This window comes from Fundulus heteroclitus, chromosome 12 (assembly GCF_011125445.2).
Source record: "Fundulus heteroclitus isolate FHET01 chromosome 12, MU-UCD_Fhet_4.1, whole genome shotgun sequence".
NCBI lineage: Eukaryota > Metazoa > Chordata > Actinopteri > Cyprinodontiformes > Fundulidae > Fundulus > Fundulus heteroclitus.
The window spans coordinates 11,125,766-11,152,793 of record NC_046372.1 but is presented as its reverse complement, the minus strand read 5'-3'; the positions used below and the strand labels follow the sequence as shown (position 1 = coordinate 11,152,793).

The window sequence follows — 27,028 nt, the reverse complement described above, 5'->3', positions numbered from 1 at the left end:
AACTTTATCACAATATTCTAATTTTCTGAGACAGTCCTGTATAAGGTTGAGCACTGCCACCGTATGGAGGAAGCTCCCTTTATCCCCTTGTGAGAGATTTGTAAATCATTGCATTTTGTTTTTATTTGCATGTCGCACAGTCCCAACATTTCGTCCAATAAGCATCGCATCTTTCCTCTTCATATATCTCCGTTTGTATTGCCACTAGTCCCTCTATCTTCAATCTCATAAGCTGAAGGTTTTCATATGTATACACACATGCACGCACTCGCTTCCATTCTCTCTCACACCTGCACATTTACAATCTATAACTATTATAGGTATTTCTTTCTGCAAGTATATCATACATTCTATAAAATTCTTCACCTTTTTTTTTTTGGGAGGGGTGGGGGGGGGGTATGGGGGCTGTCTGACTGACTGGTTTCTTGGCTGTGAACGCACAAAAGACACAATTATCATAATAATGTTCAAATTCAAACTGTGTGCGTACATTCACGTTCTTGCAGTTCAGTGACGGAGCTCGGCTGGAGACGTGCTCTGGTGACCTGTAGCGTTCGCTTTCAGTCACTGCAGAGACTCTGAAGTGAGAGCGCACCGAGGTTCTCTTCACGTGTAAAAATGTAATCCACGCGCCGTTTGGGCTGATTATCTGCTATGCAATTGTATTTAAACTCAATTTGTAGAAAATATAAATTCTCTTGGTCTTCGTGTTTGAATGGGTCACGTAGGTTGGACCCTCTGTGTGTGTGTATGTGTGGGTGTGTGTGTGTGTGAGAGAGAGAGAGAGAAACCTTAGAGGTCAACATCTGCTGAGATTTAAAAAGAAAACAGCCCAGCACCGTATTATAGTCTTGCACAGCTGGTCTGCTGATATTACCGTTAAAGCATTGAAAATAAATAACCACGCTCTCTATCTTTTTTTCTTCTTCTTCTTCTTCTTCTTCGGCTCCCAGCACTGATTTATTCTCTTACACTCGCTGGGAAGGACGGGGTAAGGCGCTCTCTGGCCAAAAAATGTAAGTTGACGTCACACACTCCGACCACTAAATCTACTTTTTACATAACCAGTGACACAGACTTACAATGAATAAACAGCACAATATAATTCTTGTTGATCATCTCTGACAATATCCCTGATTGTCTTGTTCCTTTTCTAGCACGGGCATTTAATGACGCATGTGTTAGTGCTGTAAGTTAAACTTATTTTCTCTTTGTTTTTTTTTGTTTTTCACCCCCCCTCCCCCCGCTCTTACCATCCGTCACCGCGGCGCACGTTTCTGATCACGTAAAATGTATCAGAGTGCAACACTCGGAGAGACAGAAAGGCCTCTGAGGAGGCTGAAAACTCAGCGACAGTGAAGAAGAGTACGGGTTCGGCTTCCTGTTGATATGATGTTTGTTCCTGATAGCTTTGTTGCTTTGAAAAAGTGTTTCGCATTGTTTTAGACCTTGTGTTCTACTGGATGCTGAAATGGGTGAGAGGCCTCGCCGCTTTGAGCGTGTAGAAAAAGAAGAGAGCGTTCGCTTCGTGAAGCTGCGTTTTATATCTCTGTCGACTCTATCCTCTCCAGGCGCGACGGCCCGGCCCAGGGGGGAGCGAGCTGGTGGAGCGACGGGGGGCCCTTTTGGTCTTCACAGGGAGGCGAGAGGGTGAGGGCAATGGGACCAGAGAGGGAGGGGGGAACAGAGAGGGCGGGAGGACCGGAGAGGGAAGGGGGACCGGAGAGGGATGGGGGACCAGAGAGGGACGGGGGACCAGAGAGGGAAGGGGGACCGGAGAGGGAGGGAGGACCGGAGAGAAATGGAGTACCGGAATGGGAAGGGGGACCAGAAAGGGGTGAAGGACCAGAAAGGGGCGAAGGACCGGAAAGAGAGGATGGACCAGAAAGAGAGGATGGACCAGAGAAGGAAGGGAGCTGCTGAGGAGACAAAGGGGACATGGCTATTGGTGGAGGTGGCGAGTTGGAGGAGGTGGGGGAGGTGGTGGTGGTAGCGGTGACAGCGGCGGTGGAGGCTGTGGTCTGTTTGCCGCCCAGCTGGCTCATCCGTTTCTCCAAAGCTTGGTTTTTCTGCAGCGTTTCCACGTAGCTGAGCTGCAGTTGCGCCTGATACTTCAGGACCCGCTCCTTCTCGTCCTGCCAGGTGTGCCGCTCCTGGTCAAAGTTGAGCGCCTGTCGCTCGCGCTGCTGGCGTTCCAAGCGCAGGACGGACTGCAGCTGCTCGAGCTGCCTGCGCAGCTCCCCCGCTTCGTCCCAGTGACCCTCCTGGGCCCGCTGTGGCTGATGGCCGTCCTGTCGCAGTTGCATGTCCTGGCAGAGTTGCGAGTCGTGACGCAGCTGGGCCTCCTGGCGCATTTGGGCCTCGTGGCGGAGCTGGGCCTCCTGACGAAGGTGCGCTTCCTGACGCATTTGTACTTCTTGCCGTATTTGAGCTTCTTGACGGATTTGGGCCTCGTGGCGGAGGTGAGCCTCCTGCCGGAGCTGGGCCTCCGGCCTGATCTGTTGGTTCTGACCCATCTGGATGTCCTGTTGCATATGTGTGTCTTGTCGGTGCTGCACGTCGCGCCACTGAGCTTCTTCGCGCTGCTGCCTCTCCTGTCTCTGAGCTTCCTGCCTTTGGGCTTTAGCTTCATCACTTTGCAGGCTAAGCAAGGTGTCGGATGTGGGGGTGAGCGAGCTGGTGGAGGGCTCAGTTGGGTTTCTGGGGCAGTGGACGGCTCCCCATGGCGGCAAGAGCCCCGCTGCAGCTAAGTTAGGGCTCACGATCACTTCTGCCCCCCTGCTCGCTTCATTCAGGGCACGCTTCAAACTTAGCACCTCTGCCTCAAAAACACCCAGCTTCTCTCTCAGGATGGACACCTGTTGAAAAAAAAGGCCCACATTGTAAATAAAACCTCTTAATTTTTAGATTTAGTTTACAGTTCAAAGCAAAACGTTACTGTGTTTAGACCCTTTTTTTGCTGCAAGCACATATTTAAGTCTTTTTGGGGATGTTTTGGAAGTCTATTTCTGCAAAATAGCTCAAACTCAGCCAAACTGGATGGTTGAGGACTAAAAACAAGAATTTTCAAGGTTTTGTCTGAAATTCTGTCTTGGATTTCAGTATCAATGCACATCCATCCTTTATAAAAGATGCATATTCTATTTTTGCTCCAGGTATATTTTCAGTACAATTTTGCTGCTGAAGGATAAACCTTTTGCCGAAGTTAAAGTCTTTTGCAGCCTCTAACAGGCCCTCTTCCAGGATTGCCTGTATTTAGCGCAAGCTATCTTCTCAATAGCTCGGACCAGCTTCTTTGCCCCTGTCTAAGAAAAACATCTCCACAGCATTAAAATTTTTTTGTATACAGGTAAAAAGTTACATTTTTGTCTGTTATGAACCGAGATTAGCCGTGTCCATTATATAGCTTGTGGCAAAAATGTGACCCAAACTTCTTCTGGCTATTTTTCAACAATAACCTGCTGGGTTTGCAACTGTGCCATATTTTTGCCATTTTCTTTCAACAATAGTTTCCTTCTTGCCGCTCTTCCATAAAGGCCCGATTAGTGGCATTAAGTATATATCATTTTATTATGTAATTTATGTTTACTGTGTCTACACTTTTGTCCTGCAATCTTGAGAGAGGTGGAACCCTAGCGCCCCCTACTGAAAAGCTGCCACTGCTCAATCCCTAACTATCGCAGACATTTTTTTAAAGCCCTCAAAAAGATTTTAAGGGTTAAAGGTTCAACAGTGTGAATGTGGTTGTGAATTTATCAATCCTGAGAGGTCACTGCTTGTAAATTAGCTAATGACTTGCATAAAGAACGTGACGTTGCACTTTTTGCAAACCCAAAGCGGTGAGTAAATGCTTGTTAGAGTTGGAGAATGTTCAATGGTTAAGTGCTTGTAGGTAGAAAATCCTCACAATGACCCAAAAGGAAGTATATGCTTGGTATTTATGAGCAGAATGTAATTTTGAGCAAATTAATCCAAAATGCAGGAAAATGTCTGCACATATGACCCATGGTCAGTCCTCCAAGACACCACAAGATGTTGCTAGGCACCTATAAAAGCAAAACAATGTCTCTGTTGCACCCTGAAAAGAGTTTGTTGCTGTAATTTTTTAAATGTGCATTCAGTGAGGAGTTGACGCCCCCCTGTGTTTGAATAGGTGCACTAACATTAGAGGGAGTAGTTTACCTGAGTGGGCTACACAGGATTCTCCCCCACCCCACCGCTTAGTGGATTTCCAGGAATTTGATTTGTTTTGCAGGAGATATGGCAGTTTGGTGGTGTCAGTGAAACGTGTGATGCCTCTGTGCCTTTAGCAACAGAGCCTCAATCTTTGATTTCTTAGGGGGGGGGGACACAGAAGAAGGTGCTTGTGAGATTCATGCACGAACCCGTGGCTCAAAGCAGCGGTCATTAACCCTGATCCTTGAAGGTGGTGGTCTTGGCTCAGATAATTGGATTAAAGGCCATGAAATCAGTCATGTACTCCTCAAAGACCAGGGTTGAGGACCACTGCCCCGACCCCAAACCAGTTTTATTATGCCCTTTTAATAGGTAGGGTCACTCTAAAAATGTGCACACAAATACAAAGGTGTACTTATTTTCTCCATTGTAATGATTTTCTACCAACAAAATCTTAACCTCTGACGTTTTATCAATTTGCATGAACAGGTAATAAAATATTTATCCACAAACACATTTAGATGTCGATTTTTTTTTATACATAATGACTCAATTGGAGTCAGTTTGAACATTTTATTCAGAAACTTTTCAGTGTTTTAAGCTCATTTTAGCACAGAGACAAACGTGAGGTATAGTACAAATGGTGTTGACAGACTGTTATAGTATTTGAATAATAAATCTCATTGTGCTTTTAAAAAATATATAACATGAATAAGTCCTACACTGCAAAAACAGAGCTAAAAATAATAAAATATTTTTTGAAATGAGAGTATTTTTCTTTGATTTGAGCAGGTAGATAAGATTATTTGCCAATGGAATAAGATTTTTACACTTAAAATAGGAACAATTCATCTCCATCATCTTATTTCCCATAAGAAATATATCTAATTATCTTATTTTAGGGGTAAAAATACTCATTCCAATGGCAAATAATCTTATTTACCTGCTCAAATCAAGGAGAAATACATTAATTTCAAGAAAATTGTACTTATTTTTAGTTCTCTTTTTGCAGTGTAGGGTCGGGGTTTGCAATAAAAGCCCACCTCAGACAGCGTCCTCCTTAGCTCGCCTTCACACTTCTCTAGTTCCAGACACTTTGTGCTGTAGGAGTCCTTCAGGCCCAGCATGACCTCCTCCCGCTCCCTCAGCTGGGCGTTGAGCTCCTTCAGCTGACCCCTCAGGGCCACCATCTCTCCGGCCCGCTGGGTCACTTCAGCCTGGCTTTCCCGGAGCTGCTGCTTCAGCAGGGAGATCTCGCCTGCTTTCTGACACACCTGCCACAGGAACAATGTGTGTGAGTTTTTTAAAGTTTGGTTTGGTCAACAACTATTAGCACCCCTGTGTAAAGAAGGTTTTAAAATAAATAATTTATCACGGCAGTATAACTTAACACATCATTAAATTTGGGGGGTCGTGGCCGAGTGGTTAGAGCAGCTTGCTTGCACTCAGAGAAGGATGCAAGTACCCAGTTCGATCCCCAGTCACGGCACTCTGGCTCCCTGAGCAAGACCCTTAACCCCTGATTGTGCCACACAGTGGTAGCCCACTGCTCCCTAAGGGGATGGGTTAAGATGCAGAAGTGAATTTATGCATTGTGAGATCAATAAAGTTCAATTATTATTATTAATTTAGAACAAACTGATGCTTTTTCCAAATTTCACACTGTTGCCAAATGTTGTAAAATCAATGGAAGTAAAACACAATGAAGAAGATTGTAATGGAGATCCAAATGTTACTGTTAGAAAAATGGAGCAAGGAATGGCATCTTAGTAAAAAAATAAAATCATAGGAAATATCAAATGCAATCTACATGCCAGTCAGCTGTTTGGGAGGCTTGTCAGAAAAAAAGTATTTTTCTGGCCTTTTATCACCAAAGTTAAAATGCAGAGTTCCCTGAACTGCTGGGAGATCGAGCTTTTTAAAAACAAACCTTCCAGGAAGGTCTGATATACGCAAATAATGACTGTAGTAAAGAACCTCATGTTTGCTGTTGAGTACGGCAGAGGACCTGTGGTGCTGTCAGCCTTTTTTTTTACCTAAGGGCCTGAAACCCTCATCAGAGTGCACCAGGAATTTCTGAAATACCAGGATGCTTTCAATAAAACGGTTGGGTTTGTGGTAAACTGAAAACTGGTTGTCCGCACGTCTTTAAGCAGGATAATTTACCAAAATGTGTTGGCAAATAAACAGTATTGGGATTCTTTCTACAACTAATATGTTTGTCTGAATGGAACTGCCAATGAAGACACAGGTTTTGACCGACTTCTCATTTTAAAGATCAGGAAGTCCCTACACTTTTATCCAGAAGCATAAGTTTAAGAAGATCCTGAGTCATCCACGTCATGGTAAATCTACACGCTTGAATGGTAGGAAGGACAAAAAAGGGAGCTGGACTCTTATTTGATATTTTATTCAGTGAAAGCATGTTATAAATACTGTAGATGTGTGTATACTCTATTGTTTCAGCTGAAGTTTACAACATATCTAAAATACAGGGACTTTTAGCTTTTTGAACCAAGATGAACCATTTTATGTTAAATTCAAACTATTTTAAAAGTAATTAATAGTTCAATAACGTATTTCCCCAATTTAAAATATATGAACATTGATTGCATATATGGATATGATAACAAGAACAACAGCAATAGCAATATTCTGCCTAACGTTTCTCAACAATATTGTATGTTATATTATATATTAAATATAATGTTTAAACTCTTTCAAATTGTTGTTTTGGGATAATCAAGAGTACGACTCTTCTTTGATTTGATTCTCAGAAACAAAATATCCAGTTGCAATATTCCGGACAGAGGCATGTTGTCATCATCACGACAACAACAGGCACCTTATTGACATAGATGCTGCTATCCCTACCTGGACATAGGCCAGCCGACATTGTACTAAACTAGCCAAGTGAAACGTCTCGAGTCTCACCTCCCACTTGGTCTCCTCCAGACGAGGCAGGATGTCAGCCTGTTCTTTCCTATAATCCAGACACTTTCTCTCCAGCTCCTCTCTCTGAGCCAAAAGAGCCGCCATCTCCTCCTGGAGCCTCCTCTTGTCCTGGGACAGACGAGTTATCTGGGCCTGCAGGGCGGTCTGGGAGCGCTGGGCCCGGCGGGTCACCTACAGGAGAACGTAAGTATACAATTTACCTGTACATGTATTGACACCCCTTAAGCTTTTTCACAATGTGTTGTTTTAAAAAATACAAGTTTTGCTGTGCTGTATCAAGATCTTTCTGACAGGTAAACACAAAAACGTGCACACAGGGCATTAATTCATTAATAAAAATCGGTTTATTTATTCAGATCCATTTATTCCGATACCCTTAAATAACATCAAGCATCCTCTAATTAGTAAATCTAGTCCATTGTGTGTAATTTGATTCCTTTATAAATCCAGCTGTTGTGCTCAGATGATTGTTAGAGAACATTATTGAACAAAAAGCATCATGAAGACCCAAGAACAGCAGACAGGTCAGGAATAAAGCTGTGGAGAAGTTTAAAAAAAGGGTTAAATTGTGAAACAATATCCCCCGCCGATTAGGCTACCACCTAAACTGACTGACCAAGCACCATTGACTTTGGAGGAGCAGCAGAAATCCACAGTTCAGATGTGAGAAGCTGTTCACATGACAAAATATAGTTGTGCACTCCACAAATCTGATCTTTACGGACAACTGACCAGAAGGAAGTTATCGTCGACGGGAAGCCATTAGATGTCCCGTTTGTAGTTTGCCGGGAAACCATATAGGGGACTCAGCTAACATGTGGAAGAAGGTGCTCTGGTCGGATGAGACTGAAACCGAACCTTTTGGCTCACACAGAAAATCTTATATATGGCAGAAGAGTTGCATTGCACAACAACCCAAACACACACTCAACACTGACACTGGTGGTGTTGACAAGCATTATCCTATGAGCAGAGTTTTCAGGGAAAGAGAGATGCCGGTTGGGGTTGATGGGAAGCTGGAGGGAGCTAAGAACTGGGCAAGCCTGGAATAAAAATTGTTAGAGGCAACAAAAGACATCAGACTGAAGGAGAGGTTCACCCTCCACCAGGACAATATCCTTCTCACCATGTTATTCATTTCGAGACTCTGTTCACCAATAAGTCTTATTCAGCCCACCTGAGCCATGGCTACATGTCTCACCTGTGTGCAGCAGTGCATGAGCGTTCTCCAGTCTCAGCCAGATTATTGATGGCTTTGTGCCAGTAGATGCTCTGTGATTGCTCTCTGTTGCCTTCAAGTTGCTGACCGAGTTTATGTTCCTGAATTGTTCTCACTTTGTCCACTGATGGACGTCCACCGCCTTCTGGCTATCTGGACGTCGCCCCTCAGCCACCAATCCATCCTGATTTCCCGTGTTTGACCATTTTCCTTTTCGCATGTCTTTAAGTGTACCTGTAAAGCTTTCATCATGACAGCTGTGATTGTCGGCATCTGTTATGCTGCTGGAATAGCATTCTTCCGACTGAAGACGAGAGGTGGAAAAAAAATCCTCAGTTTCAGTGTCTCCTTCCAGTGTGATCAGGCTGTAACCCCAGAGTATCCTTTCAACCATCATTCCCTCTTTTACACCATCCTGGCTGCTGCAACCCCCGTCTCCCCCTGCCTCTCACCACTGCAGATTAGAGGACCTCATTGTTTATCACTTGTGCCCATTGTAGGACATCCATCCATCATCTATACACACTTATCCGTGCAGGGTTACTAGGGGTTGATGCCTATTTCCAGCGGTCATATGGCAGAATTTCTGGGCCTTTAGCGTTACTTGTTGAAATCGGTTACAATGATGGCTACAGACATCACCATCAGTCAGTATCACTGGGTTTGAGGGCATTTTGCAAAGAAGCACGGGCAAAAATGTCAGTCCCTAGATGAAGGAAGCTGTGGGAGGAAAATAAAAAAACATGTCCCAGAAGACTGGCAGCTGTAATTACTGCCAAAGGTGGGTCTATAAAATATTGACCATTTGTATTCGTAAACAATGTTTAACCATGTATTATTTTCCTTCAACTAATTCCCTATTTGGTAATCTATCATGTAAAATATCAATGAAACATTAACATTAATGGATAGCATGACAAATATCAAATATTAAGGGGTGTACAGACTTTTTATAGCCACAGTATATGTGTGATTGCATTTCACTTACTTTGGTACTTGAAAGCATGTGAGTCTGTATCCTTTTATCAGGGAAAGCCGTAATTTGTTGTATTTAGTCGTAACACAAGACATCTGGACTTTTACTCCTTCCAATACAGCGGCATTCATTACATGGAAGTGACAAAGTGAGACGTTTTCGCAGGACTCAAAAAGGCCAAATGTAACCCTGCACTGTTTGTACAGATATCAAAACCTCTTCTTTTACCTTCTTTGGTATTTTGCACAGCTCAAATTCACACGTTCCAGAGAAACGGTGGTCGCTGATCGAACAGCTCAGATCTGAGGTGAACGGTTGCTGTCCATGGCTACTGATGAGCCAAATAAGGCTTATAAATTCATGGACCAGTGTCCCATGATATTTAGAGAGGTGCAGTCGAGTTGTAGTGAATTAAAGCAGGAGATATGGGAAGCAAGACGTACAAACTACCTGCTAGGAGTTAGGGAACTTAAGATCACCATGTTGATAGCTCAGAAAAAAAGTGAATAGTGTAAAACCTCTGAGCAAAGTAGAGCCATGCTGCTTAAGACAGTTGCGGGGTGCGAGGGACAGAGCATTTGTTTCTATGTATGGAATAATTTCAAACCTTCACACAGGCTACCTTGGGATGTTGATGTTCCGTAAAGATGAGGTTACCTGCTGCAGACGTGAAGCATAGTTCTGTCGCAGCTCGTCCATCTGTCTCTCCCAAACGCGCTGCTTCTCCTCAAACACCTGAATGATGGCTGCCTCGCTTTGGTCCAGGTTTCTGCGCATGTGCTGCACCTGCAGGGAAAAGGATGGATTAGGTCTGAAAGCTAAATACACAAAGCTAAAAAATCTTCAAGATTCATGAACAGAAGTCCATGATTAGAATGATAAAAAAACTACTACACTCACCAAAAACATGGGACTAACTTCCTTGTGTAAGTAGGAGCCAGAATAGCTGCTTGACAATCAGATGCACAGTTTTTAACTTCATGTGAACAGTAGAGCAAACCTTTCTTCATATTTAAAGGAAAGGATATTTTATATTTTCTGTCAAGTCATATGACTCCTTAACTACACTGCTCAGAAACTTAAATGAACACTTTAATCAGAGTAGAATATCAAGCCTGTTAAACCTCTGTAATGTGGTCAGTTCAGCAGTAGAGGGTGTTGTTCATCAGTGTTGACTGTTTTGGTATTTGTTCTAGTATGAAAATAACAGCAGCTTCACTAAAGGGCAACAATTAGAAGACTCCATAAAGAGGAATGATTTTGCAGGTGAGGGCCACAGACATTTTCTCCCCCCCTCGTTTTTTTGACTGCTTTTCAGTCGTTTTACATTTGACCAGGGTAAGTGTCACTACTGGTCGCTGTCACGATCCCCACGTCTTTGAGGATTTTTAGGTTCCTGGGGATCGTTTGGTTTATGTTTTTCATCTTTTAGTACTTGTCAGTCTGTAGATTCGGGTCCTCTCTTCTTGTCTCCTGTCATTATTTATTCTGTTCATTATGTGTTCATTATAGTCTATCCATTCACCAGGGCTTCGTATTCTTGTCAGGTCCGGCTCTCCTCCTGTCCCTGTCAGATCATTGCTCTCTCACTCCCTCAGCTCAATCACCATTACACCTTTCACCTGTGCTAATTGCTTGACCAGCCTTCCCCTCTGTCTCCTCTTTTTATTCAGCCTGATCGTTCACTCTCATTGTCATGTCCTCTGTTATGCCACCTCCAGTTCTGGTCAGGTCCTTGTCACGTTCCCCAATGGTTTTGCTGTTTTCCTCACAATAAACCACCTTTCACCTCATCATGCGAATCCCAAGCACTTACCTGCACTTTGGTCCACCAACAACAACTTGAACAATTCACTCCAAAAACAAAACTAAAAATAAGTCGAATTTCCTTAAAATGAGTGTATTTGTCCTTGATTTGAGCTTGCAAATAAGATGATCTGCCAATGGAATAAGATTTTTGCACTTAAAATGGGAACAACTCATCTCCGTCTTCTTATTTCAAGTGCAGGAAATCTAATTATCTTATTTTAGGGATCAAAATACTCATTCCATTGGCAGATCATCTTATTTACCTGCTCAAATCAAGGACAAATACAGTAAGTTCAAGAAAATGTGGCTTATTTTTAGTTCCGTTTTTGCAGTGAACTCATGACAGTAGCTAGAGGCGATACCTGAACCCAGAGGTTGCACAGGCAGTCCAACCCCACCACAATGTCACATCAATTTGTGCCTTTGAGAGCTAGCCATGTCCATCAGAGGTCTTTAACCCATCAGCAGGACTGATATCTGCTCCTTTATGCAACGAGGAACAGGATGAGTAGCACCAGAGTCCTACAAAGTGACCACCAGTGGCGTGAATATCTCTGTCTAAACCATCGGAAACAGACTCTAGTTTGCCCTGAGCTCACTACCTGGCACTGGGGTTGCTTAAGAATATTGGAATAAGCAGGTTTGGCACTGGCGCCCTGTTTTATTTTTTCACATATGAGAGCAGGTTCACTCTGAGCTCAGATGGGAAAGGTTCTGGAGAAGCTGCAGGGAACGTTGTTTAGCATTGTTCAGCATCATCCGTTTGGTGGTGGGTCATGGTTGGTCTGGGGAGAACGCAGAGACCTGTACAGGATGAACGATGGCACCTCGACTACCATGAGGGATTAGGATGGAATCTTTAGATCCGTTGTTAGACCCTTTTTGGTGCAGTGGGTCCTGGATTCCTTTTGGGGCATGATAAGAAACATCCTCCTGTGGTAAGAGCATGCAAGCAGTTCCTGGAGGATGAAGAAAGTGTCCTGGCCTGGCCTCCACACCCCACTGGCCTAAATCCAGCAGAACATCTGTGGGAGATCATGTTTAGGACCATCTAATGCCACCAGGTTGCACCTCACATTGTCCAGGAGCTCAATTGTGCCTCGGTCAGGATCTGGCAGAAATATCCCTGGATAACGTCCATCATCTCATAATGAGCATGCCACGTCGTTGTCAGGCATGCACAAAAGCGTGAGGGCCATGACCATCTACTAACTACCATTTTGAGTTGCTGCAATGACATTTCAGCAACTTGGACTAGTCTGCTTCAACAGTTTTTTTCAGTTTCACTTTCTCTGGGACTTTGGATGAAGTTCTCTATGGGTAGATATTTTCATTTTTATTGAACAATAAGGCATCCTTTTGCTCCTAACCCCGTTCCATATCAGTAGAGATATCCAGCAGGATTTTATTTCCCCCAGTGGAGATCTGATGTGATTTCAATTTATAATTCATTTTATGTGAGCAGTATATAGTTTTCAGTCATACTTTTATTGAATCAGCTGGGCCATGATGCCCTAAAAATGCCCTGAAACTCTCAGAAATCAAGTCAAATATAAGGTGCTGTGAAAAAGCCCCATGTCATCTCTCTTCTGTTTGTGTTTTGCTTCTACACTGCAAAAATAGAACTAAAAATAAGTAAAATTTTCTTGAAATGAATGTATTTGCCCTTGATTTGAGCAAGTAAATAATACTATTTGCCAATGGAATAAGACTTTTGCACTTAAAATAGGAACAATTCATCTCCATCATCTTATTTCAAGTGCAGTACATCTAATTATCTAATTTTAGGGGGAAAAATGCTTATTCCATTGGCAAATAATCTTATTTACCTGCTCCTATCAAGGGCAAATACATTCATTTCAAGAAAATTTTGCTTATTTTTAGTTCTATGTTTGCAGTGTAATGACACAAACTCATTTGTAAAGTGATCTTGATTCATATATTTTCCAGGCGTTCTGAAGCTGTTTCTTTACATTTTGGCACCTTTCCCCCCCCACATATTCTTTCCAACTAATACTAATTTTCAAAGGAATTTTATTAAGTTTGATGACATTACCACTGTGGTGCAACCTGGACAGTTTTGGACTGTAGAACAATCTGGAATAAATACCAAGCGCGGGGTTTCTGAAGGTCCCTCTCACCTCTTGCTCTTTCTCCCACAGCCGGTCCTCGAGGTCCTGGATGATGTCATCGGAGGAGGGGGAGGGTCGCAGAGGTGCCGGAGCGTCGCTCAGGTGGCTCAGCCTCTGGTAGGATGAGGAGCTCTTCCCCGAGGAGGACCGGCCGCTGTCTGAGGCGCTCAGCCCGTTCTGCAGGACAAAGCCGTAACATGACGACGATGCTTCAACAAAATATTAGGGGAGAATTAAGCGTTAAAACAAATCAGATGACAGCTACCTGGTAGCCAGGCTTATCCAGTTTGTCCAGACCTGCAGCTGCCCCCGCCATGCCTAACCTGTTAATGTGGCTGGTAGAAGCACTGAGGGGCCCTAAGACTGCTGGGGGCCCACAGCCAGACCCCGAGCCTGTGTAGGTGGGCAGACTGGTCAGGGAGTTTCTCCCCGAATCTGACATCCCACCTTGAACCACCTCGGTACCATTTCCCCCTCCATCGCTCCTACTGACCCTAACTGGACTGTCCTGGTCCAGGAGCAGGGCCTCTGGCACCTCCCCTGTCTCTCCTGCCCCTGCATCCCTGCCTCTCCTACCTACTCTGCCCTCACTGAACCCCTCGCCCCTGGCGTCGGTCTTTCCCTCACCCCCAGCCCCTCCCGCCTGGCCCACCAGGTTCTGCATGGAGTGAAAGCTTTTCGGAACCACCGGCTTGAAGGCGGAGGGACGGACGAGGCCGGAGGTGCTCTGCATCGCCTGCGAAGGAGAAGGATGAAGGATTTTAAATGATTTACATGTCTACACAGGCAGATACACTGTTGTGAATGCTTGAGTCAAACTGAGCATTGAAAGATAACTTTCAAAGTGCATAAAATGAATCACAGCTTCAGTTTATGTACACCCATCATCCATATAAATGTCACAGTCCAATCCATGAAATCCTATAAAGCTTTAGATATATACATGCTGCTAAGATCTGGTCAAATGTTCCTTAACGGGCTGCTGGGAAACCCCATTTTTTTGTTACCACCATCAAGGTTCTGGTAAAATCCTGGCTGGTTTTTGTTCACGAAAGCAGAAGACAGACAAGTTCTTTTGAAGTTCTTGTTTAGACCCAGCTTTTAAACAGGGTATACACATTTTTGTTAGGGTTGAGGTTGGAACCATTGCATAATCTTAATGTTTTATCCATTTCTGGATAATTTTTGATGTGTTTGGGATCGCTGTTCTGCAGGAACAACCAACTGTGTCCTGGTTTTAAACATCTAGCTGTTTATTTAAGGCAAAGTTAAGGAATCTGGAGGCAGCCCTGCTACTTAATATCTTTTTTGTACAAATCACCAGTACCGCAGCTAAAGAAAAACATTATATAGAATGATGCTGCCGCCACCATACCATTTGGCTGGTACGTTTCTTAATCACAAACATTTTAACCTACAGCAATGTAAATCTCACTTTAGCTGTGAACACCGACACTGTTTTTTTCCCACCAGCTTCCAGTTTCTTGTAGGCTTGAGCCTTGTTGGTTCCTGGGTTGTTCGTGAACATTATAACTTATTTCCTGTCAGCTGAGGGTGACAGTTCGACTCAGATAGAAACCAGTTGGATGTTCCTCAAAAACAATGATCTCAAACACCAAAGTGGTTTTAGAAGATTTACATCAACGTTCCTGAAAGCTTGCTCCAACACCCTGACCCAAACGGTAATGAAAACTTGTGGATTTTAATAAAAATCCAGAAAATCAAACAATTTAAATTAACTCTACCAATAAGAAAGGGCATATATTGAGCCAGAATTATGCTAGAAGCTTCTTGATGGCTGCAAAGACCCAAAATTAATGCGACCTCCATGGCCATGATGAGTGTATGTAAACTTGTGCACAGAACTGTATTATATTTTTGGTTTTGTTTGTGAAACTCTTGGAACTGGTGTGCTAAAGTTAAAGAATGTGGGTGGATGTTATTACTGTAGACAGTTAAATCAATTTTAATTTATCTTCCGGCAGAAAACCAATTTAAAGTAATTTTTGTTGATGAAATGATTTACTTTTTTTCAGTTGAATGGACCAATGCATTGTTCATTGGATCTTTTACTCAAATGTAAACAAAGACAACCCAGTTTTAGTGCATAAAATAATAGTTTTTCTTTATATTTAGAAAAATATTATAGATCATTGTTTTTGTAAAATAATTGAAAATCTTTCCTTGCATGAGATTTGTTTCATTGGCAGCTATTACTTTGTTTTCTTTAGGGTTTACCTTTTCATCCTTCTAAAAAGCTCACTGAGGCAGAAACTAATTTTTTTTAAATGTAGTTACTTCTTCAGAGTACTGATAGCCAAATCACAAATAATTAGAAAGGTGCAAAAGAAAAATGGTTGCACTTAACATAGCATGGACTACTTCAACTTCAACACTGAATTACCTACAACTAAACCTTGTTGGATATTATTGGAATATATTTTAATATATTTCTGCTAATGTTCTATAAAGCAATATGGGGTCTTGGGCAGAAATACATTTCTGAGTTGCTCATCAAGTAAGAACCACGTAGACCCCTCTCCTCTACAGTGACCTATTCCGAAAACCAGGCATTAGCAAGGGAAGGCAGCATTTCATTTCCTATGTTCCTCATTTCTGGAACAAACTCCCTGAAAAACTGTTGGCTCCTTTAAATAAGGACTGATTGGTTTTTAATTTACATCGGCTGTTGATCAAAGAATCTAAATAATAAAATGTGTTTCTTTTAAGCCTTAAATATCTGTATTCTCTTATTTTCTTTTGTGCAATGCTTTTATTGCTTTATATTCTTTCCGTCTTTCATTTGATGTCATGTACAGCACTTTGGATTACCTTGTGCATGAATGATGCTAAATAAATGAATTTGCCATGCCGTTTTGAATGAAAAGATATATAAATGTCAAGATAACTTTGTACCATTTGATTTCGGTGATTAGCACTATTTCTATATATTTTAAGTCTTAAAGGTTTAGAAACAAGCTGCACACGAAAAATTTATATTGACATTAACACTCAGGTAGCATGTTTAGAAGATGTAAACTACCGTAAACTGCAGTTATATATATATATATATATATATATATATATATATATATATATATATATATATATATATATATATATATATATTTATATATATTTATATATTTACAAGAAATTTCCACAACACAAGGGCATCAATAGAACAGAATAAGGCTGCAAACTGTGTTTTGGTTTACTCTTACTCTTACTTCTCTCTAAATCTAAAATTTTCTATCAAACAAATATATTTTTTTAATGAAGATAATAATACAGTAAAATTGTTTGTTTGTTCTGTGGCTTGAGACACATCTTACTTAGACATCACTCCCTCCAAAATCACTCTTTTGAATGTAAACTTTGTTAACTCTTCCTTAAATCAATTATATGCCTCCTCTGAATGTGCTCACCTCCATGGATACCCAAACATCTTGGACATGACTTCTTATCTATGTAAGTTGGTGTAAAAGATGTATTTTATGTAATGCTGTGTAATCCTGTCACATACGTTGCAGTTGACAACAACTGCTTTTCTCCATGTAACTTCAAAATGTTATTCTAGTACCTTTCAGTTCCACTCATAAGAGCCATTTCTCACACTCAGATGGTGTTTAGAGATCTTCAAACGCTCTAAAAGAGTTTGTCTGAATGCCTTTCATATATGTAAAAGTTTCACGAAAATTAATCATCGTATTTGGTGGATTCAGAACCTCAGTAAGCTTGAAATATTTTATCATTAGTTATTAAACATTGCTAAATGTGTTAAACTTTAATATATAAACTTCTCTTTTTTTATTCAGTAAAACAATTTTGTGTTTGAATGGTTTGTTGAGATTTTTGGTCTCTTTCAATAACAAAATTGAGTTATGAAATTACTTTTTTCCCCCTTGGCCGTGTAACCTGACATAGCTACGACATTTCCAAAGTCGGCCTCTGATTGGCCGATCAGTTCCTCGTGACGTCTCCTTCCCTGAAGGCTCCACCTCCTCTGGAGCTAGGAGGTGTTTAAACACAGACACAGCAATCCATAATCACTAAACCCAGCAATAAGCCTCGCTCGACTGAAACAGAGTTAAGGCTGATCACCTCTTGAGATTTAGTCACGCTAAATATTGTTGTTAGTGGTGAAGCCTGTCTCATTTTTCTCTGAATTTACTTCAATTTACTTTTTTACTTTTTTGTTTTCTCTCCACACTTAGCGACAAAGACTTAGCGAGAAAAACTCCCGGTGGTACCCGTCCCTGGCTTAGAATCCAAAGTGAGTTGCCACCAAGAAATCAGACGGACAGAGCCAGAACCAACAGCCTTCCACTTGGAGTTACCTTCTGACTCGAAACAGCAGCTGCTTTGCTGAGTGAACGAGACTGTGAAAGCAGCATGAACAGAGCCTAAGTCGGTTTCACGAGGAGTGATCCAGAACCACAAACTAAGTAGCTCAGTTTTTCGTTTAGTGGCCGTTCTGTTCTGGTGGTTGCAGCTTTCCCCTCTCTGATTAAAATTAGGTATAAGAATTAGTTAAATGTAGTTAAAATTAAGACCATTATCCTATTTCTCTTAAGTTACTGAGAGACTCTCATAAAAGTTGGACTTTAACTAGTTTAAAGTGTATTCTGAACCTTGCCTTAAATGTTTGTTTTTTTATATTATCTTTCTATTTAATATAAAGTTGAGTTTTCTGTTAAATACATCTCAATTTAGACAAGTACTTAAATGTTCTCGCTTCTTTAAATTTGTGAAAGCAATCACTCTGTGGAAGGAAAGAACTCGTCCTTCAAGCTGTTTTTTTTTGATAGATTATGAGATTTATTCATTCCTGTGCTTTAATGTAGTTTATGGTAGCTTCTCCATGCTGAAGCCCAAAGTGTCAAACTACCTGCTCCAGTTTTCCTGACACAGCCATGATCTTGGGCGGGTTGTGGTTTGGCGGGTTGTGGCCGACCGGCACGTTTTCACCGTCGGTTCTGGCTGCGACCATTTCCCTGTGCTGGTGGTGGTTCATGCCCACACTGGTCTTCTCGCCGACTCCTCGACCCACAATGTTTCCACAGACATCCAGACCCGCCGCCTGCATCTGCATCTCCCTCTCCCTCTCCCTCTCCATCCGCTCGTTCTCCAGCCTCTCCCTCTCCCGCTCCCTCTCCCGCTCCCTCTCTCGTTCCCTCTCCCTCTCTATCTTCTCCCTCTCTATCCTCTCTCTCTCCCTCTCCCTGGCCCGCTCCCTCTCGCGCTCCCTCTCCCGTTCCAGCCTCTCCCTCTCCACCCGCTCCCGCTCCCTCTCCCGGTTCCTCTCCCTCTCGCGCTCCCTCTCGAGCCTCTCCCGGTCCCAGTCCCGGTCCCGGTCCCGGTCCCTGCCCCTTTCGCGCTGCCTCTCCCTCTCCCATTCTCTTTCCCTCCTGACAGCTATGTTGCCGCAGTCCAACTGGTTGTTGTTGGAGGGGGCGGTCATGGTACATTCGGTGTGGGTTGAGGAGGCCGTCTCTGTTGGCCGGTCAGTCCCAGTGCAGGTCCCAGTCCCGATACTAACACTGCCTCGCTCATCGCTTGACGCCGTCCCGTCCGAAATAGTCGCCGGGGGGCGGGGCAGTCGCTCGGCGCTGCAGCTGCGGTCTGCAGGGCAACGGCGAGAGAGAGGAGGGGCTCGGGGCAGGGTGGTCCTCGTGCCCACGGACTTCATGGCAAACTCCTGCTCTCCTGCCACCCCACTGCCAACACTGCCCATAGTGGAGGTCAAAGGTCAGGGATTAGAGGTTAGGAGTCAGGATTGGGGAGGGGTCACAGATACATTTGGAAGTAGTGTGGGTCATCACAACCTAATGCAGGTAGTGGGGGCACACACACTAGAGGAACACAGAAAAACGAAAGCAGTTATACAATATTATAGCGGCATTGTGACTAGTTATACAATGTTAGTGGCAAATTAGACTCCAGCCCACAAACGGGGGCAACATTGGTTCGTCCCCCCCCCACACGATTAAAACCAAAAGGGTCACAAAGATTAGTCTGTAGGGGTAAAAAAAGGTTTATCTCTACTTAAATGAAAAAAAATCATGTAGCAACTTTTTTTGTTTTTGATAGAAGTATAGTGGGAGTTTTTCCAATGATATACAATCACCCCTTCGGAAAGATGTGTTAAAAGCCTTAAAATAAGTTCCTCTTGTATTGCATTAGCTTACAGTGCTGGCGTTTGTTCTCCGTTACATATTTCTTTTATTAATCAGATTATATTTAGTTCAGTTTCAACAGCCACACACCAAGGCCTGAATATTGCCAAGAAATCATTTAAACTGATCCCGTCCTGTCCAAAAAAATCACCACAAAGCAATTTCTAAAGCTTTGGGATTCAAGCAAACTACAGCGAGAGCACTTGGAGTAAACATGGGAGTGGGTCAGACAGTTCTACCAGAATTAGTCAAAGCGTGCAATCAAAAAACAAAATCAAAATAAATAAAAGGCAAAGAAAACTAAACTACAGCAGACCTCACTTGCCTCAGCTGATGTCAGTGTTCATGATTTCACAATGATAAAGAGAGACCGGGCAAAAATGTCATCTATGGGGGGGGGGGGGGTTCTAAGACCAGAACACCTGCTGACCAAAAGGAACATAAAGGTTCGAGTCACATTCCTCCAGAGACAAAACCGATGAGCTGCAATGAGCCGATCCGACACAGGTAGGTGAAGAAATGTTTAAATTAAGCGGTTTGTGTTTAAATCAATTTGCAGAGTGTTCCCTAAGTTACAGCACAGTTAAATATAATTTGCAGGCGGGTTTTGTTATTGTTGCAAGCTGAAGTTGGCATACGACATATGGTGGAACTGGAACATCCTAATCAGAGGCTTGCTTCAGCTTTTTCAATGTTTTTCCTCCTGAAAAGTTGTGAACTATATATATATATATATATATATATATATATATATATATATATATATATATATATATATATATATATATATATATATATATATATATATATGTATATATATATAAGGATAAGAAATCTTTGAATGAAACAGTAGAGAAAATAGATATCCAATAATTAGATTTTTAGATCGTGTTTGTATTGTTTGCGGGGAACAAAGCTGCTGTTTTTTATGTAGAACATGTTGCAGCTGAGCTCTTGTTTTATAATGAGGGCCTGATTTTCTTTTTTGCTTAATTGAAATAAAGCAATGTTACCAAATAATGCTACAGCAGATGTTGTGTAACTGTATGTATTTAATGCAAACTTTTTAATTTTCTAAGAAAAATTTCTTTGCAGCTTCATGTTTTGCTTGTACTGTCCAGCAGCAGCAGCCAAATCTATATACACCGGTCCTCACCAGACCCATTGAGGGCATTTTTTTGTCACATCTTTTCTCCACTGAACCTATAAAAAAAACCTATTTTTACGGTGCCAATAAAATGGGTAAACTTAGTATTTTTCGAACCTCTAGAGGCAGAAAACACTGTGAACTGTGACTTCCAAATGGATTCTAATTTTCATTTTTAATTGTTATTCCACATATTGGACCTTCTTAAAAAGACTCAATTCTAGTAAATGAACAGTAACAACTTTGCATTATAATGCTAAAAGTTGTGGAATACAATAAAATAAATACATTTAGGTTACACAGGAAACACATACTGCAATTGTCGATAAGTTTACTAATAAAGTTTTCTACGTAACATAAGTTAACATTGAACAGCCTATATGTACGAAACTTTAATACATGCAGCTGGTTATCTCGCCCGAAAGCCAAATGTTAAAGGAGGGGCACCAAACCGTGATCTCTAAACCAAACCAAAACTGCTGCCGTTGGCTCTGGCCAGCACGAAGGTGTTGTACCATCAAGTTGGCAAAACAAGGCATTAGATTTAGTGTTTCATGGCACTGTAATTTCACATTGAAAGGTAAAGAAAGTCTATTTTTCCCCCCGAATATGCTATGATAAAGATCCCATGTCATCAAATATTGTTGTTGTTTTTTAAACAAAATCAGCATTAGCACAATAATTATTATGCCTAACAATCCCTAAAACAAAGTCAGCTCAGTATTTTTTAAAATAAATACAAAACTTCTTTAAAGGCTTTCTGTTTTTCTGAATAAATATGATTAGGCCTGTCACGATAAGGGATAAATCAATAAATCGCACGATAAACTTTAATCACATGAATAAATAAAATAATCATGATAATTTATGTATGCATGCTATGCTTCCCTTTTCGCTCTCTGAGACTGGATAACAAAAGGTTTCAGCATGGTGCACCAGTGTCTACTCACCCCTCACCCTTCGTTTCCTCATTGCAGGAGGTAGGGTTGTCTCAATACGAAAATTTCAAACTCCATATAAATACCCTGGAGAATATTCAACATTCTATATCATTTTTGATACCACGGGGATAAAAATATTTACTTTAAAGTACTTTTTGCACACAGGCTTGTCAAGATCTTTGAGTTTCCCTTCTTGATTTGCCTGATTTGCAAAATATGTAGTATCAATACCATGCCAAATTATTAGTATTGTATCCGGATACAGCATTTAGGTATTGATACTTTTCAGAGTATCTATATTTTTGACAACCCTAGTAGGAGGAGTTAGATCCTGTGTGAGGTTGTCACAAAGTTCAGCATGAGAGCCTCATGAGAGAAAGCCAGAGAAACGCTAGTTGAATAAGAAAATGGAATTGGTGTCAAAACCGAACACGACCGCTGCAGTATGGGAGTTTTTTTTGGATTCTAGCCAAATGATGGCACCCAACCACTTAATCTATACATGCGTTACTATGCCATCATCATATTATTTGAAAAAGGCCTCCAAATGACAATATTTTGGTTTATCGCTATAACTATTAGAAGAATTGATCGTCCAGCAAAATTTGTTATTGCGACAGGCTTAAATATGATGTGGCATAGAGGCATATTATATTCCTCAATGTTAGGAAACTGCAGCAAAGATCCAACCATCTTGGGGTCACCAAGTCTCCATAAAAACAAACCATCTACCATAACCAGACGTTTGGTAGGGATGTCAACACAGCCTTGTCTGTCCAGCCATCACAGAAATAAGCGTGTTTAATTTACTGAACTCTACAGGGACTTTAACTGGAACAATGTGCTTTGACCAGGTGAGACTAAAATTTAACTTTTCAGCTGTAAACACTCCACATATTCATGGTTTGTTTTAACTTTTGGGTTAAAACAAACCATGAATATGTGGAAAAGCGTATATGACCTGCTGTAAAGTACAGTGGAGTCTGTGATACTTTGGGCCACCTTGGTAGAGTGCATGGCCTCAGAAACTAAGTAAAATAACAGGACATTTCATTAAAATAAATCTTGCAGCTTTTACGAGAAAACCCTCGAAATAGATGCAGGTAAATTAAATCTTAAATGAAAAACGTGAGACGCAACATAAACTATTCATCTTTTGATAACAGCTATATAAACTGCTTGCTGTCCTAACAGCAATTTTTTTATATTTATTACCAGCAGGGGCACCAAGCACCGTTCCGCATTGTGATTCTTTACAAATAATAATTTTCGAAGATAGGATTCTATTTCCCTTCGACTCGATAAATGTAATAAAATAACAGAGTTCTTCTCAATTCTTTCAAGAAAAGATAAAGCATTATTTTATTTTAAGGCTTTATACACATCTTTACCAGCATGTCAAGAAATACAAAGTAAAAATAAATCCTTTGTGCCCGTGTGAATCTAACCCTAACCACTCAAAAGTTCCATCCATCAGCATCACTCAAATGAAAAGAAAATAACGCTATTTCTAAAAGAACCAAAAAACAGCAACAACAACAACGACAACAGAAGACAAACAATCCTGTACTTAACACAAGCTCTGTAATGAACACAAACTTCAGTGAAGACAGCCAACTCAAGTTTCCACTCAGTACATATATATATCAGATGTGTTGTCTCTCAGAAGGCTAACCCATTATTTTCACTCAGTACTTGTGCAACAAATGGATAATCCAGTTTTTTTTTTTTTTAAACTACCCTTATAAGGCTACCGTTTCCAACACGGTGCACACATTCAGGAAAAGCAAATACGCTCACCAAGCTTTGCTTATGCCTGGTTTTACTGTCAGCCACTTGTTTTGGTACAACTGCCTTCAGATCAAGCAGCGATAAAACTCAAGACTTCAACCGAAGCTCATTTGTGTTGAGGTTGTGGTGAATAGTGTGGGTCGTTATATCTACATCGCTGCTGGTATGAACTGCATGTTTTAGAGCTGCGTCATAGAGTTGATGTGTTAGATTTATAGCAACTCTTCAGTACAGTTTGTCATGATGCTGTGTGGCCTCGTTTCCACATTATAGGCCAGATAAACAGGAAAAAAAAAACTGTTACTGTCAAAAAAACACCAACACTTTTTTTTTCTTTGGTAATTTGGGTAATTGAATATTTGTTTGAACCATACTTTATGAATGCCCGATTAATAGTGATAATAAAAAGGCAACATTTCTCCCCGTTACAGCTCTGGTGAGAAGAAATGCATTAGCCATATAAAAGCCGTATCAGTTTTGCTTTTTTAAAAAAGTTTGCAAGGCGGAATGATTGTATAACAACCAGTTCCCATCAAGGTTCATACACATTTTTTTATTTTAAAATGTTATACTTTTTCACACTGAAATCTCTAGATTTGTTGGTGCAGTATATACAGCATTCACAAATTTTAGCACAAAATATTCACCTTAAAGGGAACATTTAATGGTCTTTGAATGCATTACTTTTCACCTTTAAATCATTTAGTTGTGGTGTACATAAAGTGAAAATACAATGCATCGGTCTAAAAAGAAGATATACGTGTGTGTGTGTGTGTGTGTGTGTGTGTGTGTGTGTGTGTGTGTGTGTGTGTGTGTGAGTATTTCTAACCTAAATACGCTACGGTTGAGGTCTGGCTATTACATGAGCAATGCTAGCCTGCTTTCCTTACAGTAAACCACTTCTGATATGGCTGCAGGAGCATCAAAATTATAATCACCCCGCTTCTGATTTGAGATGAAGTTGAAGATTTTGGAGCTGGTTATACATCTTTGTAAATTCCCTTGCCAATTTGCATTCCTTAGCTAAAACCATAGTTTACAGAGACATTGCGAATGAGCCATTCAATCACATTGTACAAAAGTATCAGTCAGGAGAAGAGTACAGAAGAAAATATTTAGTATTTCGTACGGTTGAAGCCAGATATTTATGTACAGTGTATACAAACACATTTCTGGTTCTGGTTCACATTAAATAAGACCTAATCTGTCCTGTTTTTGGTCAGATAGGTTTACCAAAACTATTTATATTTTGCTACATTCCAAAAAAAAAATTGTAATTACTCTATTTAACTAGAGATGTTTGCATAAGCTTAGATTACTTTGCCTTCAAACAATTTTGGAAAGTCCAGATGATGTCCTCATGGCTTCTTTTAGCTTACATACATCCACTTATGTGGATGTATTGCATCATATAAATCAGACAAATAAAAATTTTAAGCACACTCCAGGATAAATACTTTGACTTCTTGAGGCATAACCTGTGATCTGATGAAACTAAAATTGACATGCTTGGCCATGATGACATTACATGTGCTGTTGGATTTGTACAGTGTCCTTGAAGGCTCTGAAAGGCACTTCAAATTGTTTTTTTTTTATTATAATAAAGTTGAACCGAGAATGTATTTTTTCTTGTTGCAGTCAGCCGAAGAAAACATTCAAATAAAGAAAAGATGTCACCAGAAGAAATGGTAAAGTTTGGGAATGATCTAGAAGTAAGAACTCAATCCATCAGAAAAGATGCACGGCCACCTAAAGAAGGCAGGGGAGAAGAGATGTCCTCACAAAGACATTATAGGACCTTTAGCAGAGTGGACTCCCAAATCAAGATGTGGCGCGCCGATAGACTCCACAAAGAATCAGTTCATGGTTGTGCACGTTTATACAACCAGGTTATGGCCTCTTCCGTGTATGTTAGTTAGATCATTTGTACGTAATGCAAAACATTCTGAAACGACTTAGCGTTGGATTTTCTGTGTATTGGTGCCTCCTGCCGTAGCTAAAATTAAAAGCAAATCGCCGCCTAAAAGAAGTTACAACCCTCACAAGGACAGGAGTTCTTTCCACACTGGTATTTTTTTTTATTTGTGTAGGAAAGGTGGAAATCAAGTAAAAGGTTTTTATGTTGCAATGAATGGAATTAAAACCCCATCAGATAGATATATAGATAGATAGATAGATAGATAGATAGATAGATAGATAGATAGATAGATAGATAGATAGATAGATAGATAGATAGATAGATAGATAGATAGATAGATAGATAGATAGATAGATGCAGTCATGTCATGCACCTCCCTTTGTCAGCCCATTTACTAGAGGTTTACTTCCACTCGGATGAATAGTAGTAGTAGTAAAAAACCCTGGCTGTATGTGCTGCTCTGCCTCCATCCCCTCCCCTCACGACTCCCTCGCTCTCCCTTTTCTCTGCATCCCTGGGCGGCAAGGGCGGCTTTAGCAGCATCCGCATCAAGCCCTGTATCCACTGCGCTCCCTGACAATTACCGACTAGGCCTCTGACTGAACAAAAAAAAAAAAAAAAAATAGAAAGAAAAAAAAATAGAAAGAAAACAAAATAAAGCCACACAAGAAAAATAAAAAAAAACTCTCGCCCTCCGCTGTAGACAGCAAACGATAACACAAGCCATCTACACGAAACAAAACGCACGGCGTCGCTGACATTGACAACGTATCATGCAGCAGCTTTGATTTACCGATTGTAGCATCCCGGCGGTCCGTCATCAAAAGGCTACTCACTGTTTCTGCAGCTGGCTGGTCGGTAAGATGGCAGCCTGGAGACAGCAGCGTTGTCACAAGACGGCGGCGGCGTCGGCGCTGCTCGGCCGGGCTCTGAGTGGTTCTGCGTCGCCGCCGCGGCTCGGTTGCCTTCGACCGCTGTCAGCGTCGGATGCTGATGATGGAGTCGGTCGGTGGTTACGCGCATCAGCTGAGAGACACACACCCACCTCTGGCACCGCCCACTTCGGCTGCACGATACAAAACGCCCCCTTTTGGCGTTCATCCAGCGCTCTCCCCCGGGAAAGGTCTGCAGCATCACCTGGATGGATGGATGGATGGAAGGATGGATGGATGGATGGAAGGATGGATGGATGGATGGATGGATGGATGGATGGATGGATGGATGGATGGATGGATGGATGGATGGATGGATGGATGGATGGATGTGCCATTCACTCTGGAGAATAATTCCAGAAATTCTGACCCAGTTACATTTTCTATAAAACATACCAAACCTCTGCTTTTTACTACTAAAGCTCTTTAAATCCAATAACAGGGCTGAGCAAAGTGCTGGACATTTAAACATTGAATTATATAAACACAGGGTAGGAGGGGAAAATAGAGGAATGAAACAAAAAGCACAAGATTAAACAGTGATTAAAACGGAATCCACAAAATAAATCAAATTAAATCGCAGGCAAAGCGTTTGAAGGCCAGGGAGTGAAAGTGTGCTTTACAAGGGAGATTTAAGAACAGTAAGTCTGTCCGATGTGCGTTGGTAAATCATTACAGAGTCTCGGAGCAGCAACTGAAAACGCTCTGTCACCTCTTTTAGGTCTTAATCAAGTCTGCGGAATGACTAATAACCTCTGGTCGGCCCGACCCGAGAGAGCGAGATGGTTCGTGTGAATGCAGCAGCTTTGACAAGTCAAAATGGGACGGCACAATAAACTAAATAAATAAAAAG

At 41.4% G+C, this 27,028-nt stretch overlaps 1 protein-coding gene across 1 annotated transcript; it reads right to left on the bottom strand.

The window, feature by feature from the left end:
- Window positions 1–929: 929 nt before the first annotated feature.
- On the bottom strand, window positions 930–26,290 carry lzts3b (leucine zipper, putative tumor suppressor family member 3b). Its single transcript, XM_021320265.2, has 8 exons — window positions 26,080–26,290; window positions 18,159–19,122; window positions 13,533–14,003; window positions 13,277–13,444; window positions 9,984–10,112; window positions 7,111–7,302; window positions 5,220–5,450; window positions 930–2,858 (listed from the first exon to the last, which is right to left on the bottom strand). The coding sequence occupies exons 2-8, from the start codon at window positions 19,002–19,004 to the stop codon at window positions 1,542–1,544; spliced, it is 3,354 nt and encodes a 1,117-aa protein (XP_021175940.2). The 5' UTR covers window positions 19,005–19,122; window positions 26,080–26,290; the 3' UTR covers window positions 930–1,541.
- Window positions 26,291–27,028: the final 738 nt, after the last annotated feature.